The sequence below is a fragment of the Solanum pennellii genome, chromosome 11, assembly GCF_001406875.1.
Source record: "Solanum pennellii chromosome 11, SPENNV200".
Lineage (NCBI taxonomy): Eukaryota > Viridiplantae > Streptophyta > Magnoliopsida > Solanales > Solanaceae > Solanum > Solanum pennellii.
Window position 1 is genome coordinate 10000308 of NC_028647.1, and position 8818 is coordinate 10009125.

The 8818-nt window shown below is 27.1% G+C and overlaps 1 protein-coding gene across 1 annotated transcript; it reads left to right on the forward strand.

The window, feature by feature from the left end:
• The first annotated feature begins 2410 nt into the window (after positions 1-2410).
• Positions 2411-3249, forward strand: LOC107004152. Its single transcript, XM_015202390.2, has one exon. The coding sequence runs from the start codon at positions 2520-2522 to the stop codon at positions 3111-3113; it is 594 nt and encodes a 197-aa protein (XP_015057876.1). The 5' UTR covers positions 2411-2519; the 3' UTR covers positions 3114-3249.
• Positions 3250-8818: the final 5569 nt, after the last annotated feature.

The following is an 8818-nucleotide window of genomic DNA, read 5'->3' on the forward strand; positions in this document are numbered from 1 at the left end:
CACAACACACCTTCAACCAGTGACACTCAGAAATTACCCATTCACGCTATGATCAGTTTCGGGAGTTCTACTCATCCGAATTCAATTTCGCAAAGTCGTACGGATTCCTTAACGTATTAACTATCTACTCATGTGATCAAAATCATAATTAGATCACCAAATTGTTACAAGATTTTTCTAGGCCTTAGTAATTCTGATTTCGTCTAAATCTAGACTAGATTGGAAAATTTCAAATTACTACGAAAAAAAAATTTCGACCAAAAAACTTTTCCGTTGAGTTTTCTATAACGACGAAAATAGGTCGTTACAATCATATCCGTCCGGCTCACATTAACTGAAATCAACTAGCCAAAATTCTCCATTTTTTCCAATATCAAAAACAATGAAAGAAACTTTATAAAAAAAGAAAGCACTCGGAATGGCACTACAAACCGCCTCGAATGATAGTAAGGGAAGGCATAATCATAATTTGTTGAATAGAAATGCCTTCCCTCGAGAAACTCTCATATGTGAGTCTTTACTTTCTTTGAGTAGTTTTTCTTTTTTTTTATGGTGTTATTTGGGAAAAGATATAGGCCATATTTCCCCCTCTTTTAAGTGATCTTAATAATAAATAGGATTCTACTTTGAGGTTACAAAAAATGAGTAGTTTGTACTAGTTCTCTCAACATATATAACGTGCTATAATAAATAACATTATTTCATTGTCATGTTTAAGATATGAAAGTTAAAAGAAATTCCTTTAAAGGTTATGATCTACTCTTTTCCAGAGATGGCATAAAGTTGCACATTATATATTGCATATGAAGGGTCGATTAATAGATAATTGATTATCTCAATCAAGTTAATTTACTAATTCAGAAGACAGCTGTCACATTATGGATCATGTGGTTTATTGTATTTATGTATTAATTAGAATACTATTAAATTTCAATCTAAGCCAAATTACGATATGCTATCATTTTAAGGCTACTTCCAACCCCAACCCCCCCCCCCTCCTAAAACAATGCAAAACATTTACTTCACAAAATAACAATTGAAATTTTTTGTTTTACTTTTTATAATGAATAACGGTGTGAGTTCAATTCTCATTATGGTTTTTCCTTTCCCTACATTTTCTCGTTCCCAATGTTATATTGGAAATTAAAAGAACACATACTTACGAGAATGGGTGTACAAACCGAATTATTAAGTCAAATCGAACCAACAAATCAAATCAAATCGGAAAAAAAAATTGACTTGTGGTTTGGTTTGATTGGTTTGGCGATTGAAAAAAAAACCGACCACTCTTGGTTTGGTTTGGTATTAGAAAAAAAAGAATCAAACCAAACTCAAACCAAACCGACATATATATAAATATATACATAATTTATTTTATTTATAGATTAAAATATTATTTACATATAATCTACTTTGGTGATATATTTTAGTTAGTTTATGATTTTCAATTTTATATATTTTATTTCAAATTTGGATTTATAAAATTTTGTATATATACATATATACAATTTATTTTATTTATAGCTAAAAAATATTACTTATAATGTACTTTGCTAATATATTTTTATTTAGTTTATAGTTTTCAATGTGTGTGTGTGTGTATATATATATACTATTTATAACTAAAAAATATTATTTATAATCTATTTTGTTAATATATTTTAAGTTAGTTTATAGTTTTCAATGTTTACTATTTTTTTTTCAAATTTGAACTTGTAAAAGTTGTAAATGTTATATTTTGTGTTAAGACCCGAAGTTATAATTATATTGTTATAGTTTTTCAAATTCACACTTAATAATTTATTTTGTAAATATTTTTTTTATTCAGTTTGCATCTAGCCTTTAATCTTATTAATTTAGCATAATGAGCGTTGATATTTCAAAAACAATATTTTTGTAATCATGTGAATTTGACAGTCTTCTCGAAAATTTCTATTCACTTAACATATTTTAAGTTTAGTTTATCACACATAAGTGAAAAATATTTATCGCTTTTTCAGATGCGGCATAGTTATAAAAAATTGAGAAAATCGAAAAACCGAAAAAACCTGAAAAAATCGACTAAAACCGAAACTGAAAAAACCAACTTTATATGATTTGATTTGGTTTTTGAATTTGATAAACCATCATAATAGATTTAGATTTTTTTAAATAAAAAATCAAACCAAACTGAACTATGTACACACTTACTTACAAGTATTACTTCTATAATCCTGATTTTATGAAAACTTCAAACATTTAAAAAAGTGACTCATGTGATTCCTCCCTTTGGTCCATCCTTGCAATAATGCAATGGGTCATTTAATATCTCTATTATTTTTCCAAAGTCTATTGAGCGTGCAAATTGGCCTTTATCACCACTACAAAAAAAATAGAAACAAAAAAGACTCCCTCATTATATATACACATTACAAAATAGGAAAATATAAACATAATAAAGACAACAACATTATGGTATAAAAGAAAAGACATACTCTCTTCTTTCTTCATCCTTTTTACTCTCTTCATCAAGAATCTCAATGGCTACTACCACTAATACAACTCCAAGATATGGTCAAAAAGCCACCACATTTTCAACCCCAATTTTCACTCTTTCTTCTACTATGCCTTATCATTCTTCCTTTGGGTCACTTTCTTTACATGATCAAAAGGGAGTGCCATTTTCTTGGGAACACATTCCTGGAATTCCAAAGCAACAAAGTTCAAGAAAAAATAGCTCTTCTTTAAGCCAACTACTTCCATTACCACCACCATCTAGAAAACCTCCAAATTCATCCAAGAAAATACAAAGGTTACGCGACGAATTTTCTCCAAGAAAGATCAGTAGTACTACTAGTGAAGGGTTCAAGAAAGATCCTTTTTTTGCAGCATTTGTGGAATGTTCCAAGGATCATCAAGAACATCATGAGAATTTTAGTGACATGTGGAAGAATACTACTACTTCTTCTTCAAAGGTAATGAATTCATCAACAAGAACAAGTTTAAGTGACAAATTTGGATTCATGAACATGTATGCATCATGTAAAAGAACTTGTACTGTTTCAGAATCCATTGTTTATCTTCCAAGATCAAGAAATTATGATCTCCTAAGAACTCGTCGAACAAGCCAATAAAAAAAGTCACTCAACTTGTTTAAGATTAAGGCGTAATTGTATATTGTTTTTTCAAAAGACTTTTTTATGCTTATATCTCTTAGGCTATATAAATATGTTTGACAATTATATAAAGTAAATCCTTTTTATTTATTTATTTTTTACTATTATCTTAATTTTTGGTTTGCTAAGAACAAGTTTCAATGTATTTTTATTAGGGCACAAATTCGTTTCATGTGTTGTCATAATGTTAAAGAAATATATCCTTTCTGTATTTCATGTGATGATTTAATGGCATCTTGACTAAACGTTACACCAACCACTGTGAAACTTTTTTAAGTATTGAGAAAATAATATTGGACCACTAAACCACTTATAAGTGGAGTCGCACACAAACATACAAAAACTCATTTAATTGCCATAATTTCAGAGAATTAGTAGGAATATAAATGTATTGTGATCAAATTGTATACAGTCTTTTTTCTGCTATATTAGAAATATATGTTCGTCTTCTTTTTATGAGACCTGATTATTAAAATTGAAAATGACATTTCTGATCTCTTTAGAACAAATATAAAACTAAAAATATTATAAGTTGTTAAAGATGTTAAACCAAAATGTATATTTATTTATTATTTCTTAAACGACTGTATAAATCAAACATAAATGAGTATAAAGAATGTGCCGTATTGACAATTAAATAGACACCCACCACCCCCAAACCTAGCCAGATCCATCAAAAATAACCAAAAATGATCCACTAACTTGAAACAAACCAAACAATTTGAATGATCAAACCAACATTATTGTAAAATCGATTATTTTGACCTAATTGCCCAGCCATCACGCCACCCACGAATCCCAAAAAGCAATGCCGCCAACAACAGTCTCTAACTCTAAAGCCAAAATACTATCAAAATAGTAAACAACAATGTGAATTTGATCACCATATCAAAAGCCTACATTCTTTGTTATCGTACATATGTGTCAGAATTCAAAAATAAATATGATGACACTTATCTTTTCTTATCAAGACAAGTCAGCCTCAACTCAACAAAAATAAAAGATATGTGGAAAACAGAAAAGCAAGAATAAGACAAAAACCAAAAACCTATTCGTTCTAAATAATACACCAAACTTAGTTATGGCGTGTACAAGTCACTAGTCAAAATACAGAATTTAAAAATAAATTTGAAATTCAAATTTTAGTTTTTGTTTATCAAGTAGAACAAAGATTAAAGAAAAGGAAAAGAGGGTCTGCCAGGATGACAAGCAGCCACCTCTCAAATCCTTCACGAGCCTCAACAGTCAGGAGAAGATCACGCAGGTTCTGGCTCGGAACCAACACAAATGTAGAAGCAAGGGGTGAATACCAACAATACAGTGTCCATTAAGCAACCTATTAAACAAAGCAACTAGATAGAAAACGAATACCCCTTGCACTCCAATCGAACCTCCTCAAACTACAATCGGCATAGAAATCAGTCCAACCTAACAATTCTATAATACATGGCTTGCAAGGCCCAATATTCATAAGATAATCTTACAATATAACAATCAAACAAATCAAACGAGTAAATCTTAATGTCAAGTAGTTCAGTTAGGCAAAAGTACATCAATCTCAAATATCAAACAAACAAGTTAGGCATAAGCCTCAAATGCATTAAGTCAAATCTCGTAAGAATCAAAGTGATTTTCTTAAAAGCGTACTAGCTTTCTGTAATTTTCATTTAATGAAATTTGAATAGTTTTCTTTATTTTTACCATAACCTTAATATACAGAAAGAAAAAAAATATTATATCTACTTTAAAAGTATTCATATATTTTTCTCAAAATTTATCCAAACTAAAATAATATATCTTTGTAATGACTCTAAAAAAATAAAAGGAAAAAGCTAGCAAATAGTTCCTTCGTTTCAAAAAGAATGTCCCTATTTCCTATTTCCTTTTTAGTCCGTTTCAAAAAAAAAAGACTCCTTTCCTTTTTTGGCAACACTTTAACTTTAACTTTCTACATGGCATGTTTAAGACCACAAGATTAAAGGATATTTTGGTAAATTTGACAAAACTTTATTTTAAAACCACAAGATTAAAAAGTCTTCTTTCTTTTTTTAAACTCCGTTTTAAATCAAAAAAATAGGTCATCCTTTTTTAAACGGAGGGAGTACAAAAACTTACTAGTTTCTTTTGATTTTTTAGAATATTTTTTAAAAATTTTGAGGGAAAATCTAATTGAGATGAACAGTTTATTTCATCTAATGAGAAATTGACACATAATAAATATTTTTTTTAAAAAATAAAATAAAGAAAGAATTGTTAGTTTTAAGGGTATGAGTGGATAAAAAAAGTGGATGAAATGATATTTTTAGATCAAAAAGATGATTAGAAGGATATTTTTAGACCAAACAGTGTATAAAGGATATTTTTAAACCTTCTACTACAGTTCATGATTATTTTTGAGAAGAAGAGAATACGACAAAATTTCCACTCCTTCATTACTACTTAGACCATCTCAAACTCGGTCACCTCTATTTTACTTTTCATTCTCTATATTTGTAGGGTAAAATAGAAAATAGTCACTCCAACCATTCTCTGCATAACTCTCTATTCTTCATATTTAGAGTGTTGAATAGTAGTTTGAATTTGGAGAACTACTAGTCGCACTCTCTATTTCACTTTTTGAATATTTTTTTATTATTTATATTAATTATTAATTAACATAAAATTTGTATATAATGCCATTAATTAAATATCTAATTTATAATTCTTTTTTATGTAACATAATTTTTTTAAAAAAAAATATTATTTAAGACATACTATTTTCATCCCGAATTAACAGTATTTTATTTTTTCTAATTTTTATCAACAATATAATTTGATTTTATTATTAATTTCTCTACAAAGAATACACAAAATAAAAGATAAGATGCAAAATTTAATATAAAAATACAATACATAACATGATAATCAAAATTCAAGATAACAATACAATACATTACATAATAATTTAAATACAAGATTAAATTCAATGCAATCATAACAAAATAATCAATTTATCACAATAATAATGTGATAATTTGGTAGATAGTTTTCAGATTTAACACTATTCAAAAAAAAAATTAGTTGTGATCCAGAGAATTATTGCAATTGTGGTTATGATTGCCGATTTCTTTTTAAAATTATTGGTAGTTATTCTTGTTGCATGTAATCACATAAAATAATAAAATAAGAATGAAATTAGGTTATGATCCAGATAATTGTTGCCGACTGTGTTTTTGCTATTTAGAAATAAATATCATTTTATATTAAATTTTAAATAAAATATTATATTATATGAAAATTATGTGAAGTAATTATTTGGGAAAAGGAAAGAAAAGATTTATATTATGAAATAGAGTTTTTGACCAAAAACATCCTTCAACTATACCCCAAACTGAAATTACATTCTTAAAGTATCATTTTTAGCAGAAAACATCCTTTAATTATACCCCAAACTTAAACTACATCCTTAAAATATCATTTTTAGCAGAAAACATCCTTCAAGTATTTTAAAATAAACATTTTTCATCCTTTTACTTGAATTTATCAGAAAACTAATCGATATTTCCCACAAAAATTAAGTCGTCCCTTCCTAATTATTATTCTTAAATATGTCAAGAATATTATCCTGAACTTTTTCGTAATTGAGTTAAGAATTATGTAAAATCTTTTAATTTGATCATTTCTTTTTTCATTCGTTTTTCATGTAACTTTAATTAAAAATATTATTTGTTTAAATATGTTTCTTCTCAATTGAATATGCTAGAAGCGACATTTGCTGGAGACTTTTGCTTCTAATAATGTATAATGAAACTCAAATATGAGACATAATCAATATTTTGGTCACTTTGATATTAGATTGACCAAAAAATCTATTCATTTAATTGGTTAAGAAAAAGGTAAAAATAATTAATCTCCAACTTCTTTTCTTTACGAAAAAGGCAAATCATGTGCATTCACATCTTCCAATCATTTTTAGTTTCCATGAGCAACAATGTCTAAGATTTATTTTTAAAGAACTTCTTGTAGAAAGTAATGAAATTTTCCAGAATAGTTACGTTAATTACTCATTTTTTCGTAAGATCCCTTAATTTTTTGACAATATCTAACAAAAGGATGAAAGTTGTACACTTACAAATACTTAAATGATGTTTTCTTCTAAAATTGATACTTTAAGGATGTAGTTTAAGTTTGACGCATAGTTAAAGGATTTTTTCTGCTAAAGATGATACTTTAAGGATGTAGTTTATGTTTGGGTATAGTTGAAGGATGTTTTTGGCCAAAAACTCTTATGAATAAGAAAATAAGAATGAAATAGAAATAATAATAATGTAATATTAAGGAGAGAGAAGAAGATTCCTTTTTAGTGAGTAAAATAGAAAATTGTGTTACGATTCGTTGTCTTTAAAAATATTATACAACTATATATTTGAAGATTAAAATAGAGAACATAGTTAAAGATTTCATTTTAGCACCGTAATTTCTTTTCCAGTTTAGGTGGACTTAACGAAGGAAACAAATAGAAAGATCAAAATATGTCATACCTGTTATGGCGAAGGGGACAAGTAAACTAACCGAGATAATATCTCAAATGGTCATTCACCTAAAAAAAATTTGTCTTAAAAAGTTATTTAATTAAAAAAAATTATCTTAGAAAGTCAATCAACTTTGTTTTATGAGTAACTTAAAATTTAACTATAGATTTTCTACTTAAAATATCACTCAACTATATATTGCTCACTTAAAACTCGACTACTGATATTTAATTACAAAGTCACTTAATTAATTTAAATAATTTTTCTTTAAAATAAATTTCTAAAAAATAAAATGTACCCATTTAAAGAATTTCGGTATCCTGCTATGATAAATGTACATCACATAAATATTTACGTTAATAAAATTTAATTTAGTATATAAATTATGCCAATATCAGTTTTGACATGATAATATATAGTATATAAATTATAAATTCATAATATGACTATGATTTTAGCGTAATTTTTGTAATAATTACATATTTGACTCGTAATTTTCATATGGGTTGAATCAATAATACAGTCTAAACGGGCATCATTTTATTTTTTTAAAATTTAACTGAAAATGAATTTTTATTTCAATAAAATTTAATGAAAAAAATTATTTAAATTAGTTGAGTGACTTTCTAAATAAAATGTCAATAGTTAAGTGACTTTCTAAGTGAAAAAATCTATAGTTGGGTGATTTTGGATTATAAAATAAAGTTAAAGTCTCATTTGTTTGCACTTAATGAGAGTCTGAGACCTCATTTGTTTGCATTTAATGGTAACCTAAGAGTGTGTTTGCTATGAAGAAAAACATTTTTTGGAAAACGTTTTTCAATTTTCTCATGTTTGGTTGGGGTAAAAGTTTTGGAAAATATTTATCAAATCAATTCATTTTCCTCAAAATTAAGGAAAATAACTTCCCTTCAAAAATTAAGGAAAACATTTCCAAAGCTCTCCTCCAATTTCAAATTACATTTTTTTGGGGAAAAACATCAATTTTAAAAAAATATTTTTAATTTCAAAATTTTATTTTTCACCCGATCTCTGACTACCCTCCCCCACCCCCACCCCCTCCCCAAAAAATTAATTTTGTTTTTTAAAAATATTTTCAACTTCAAATTTTTATTTTTAAACTCCTACCTCCCCCCTGGCCAGCCCCCTACC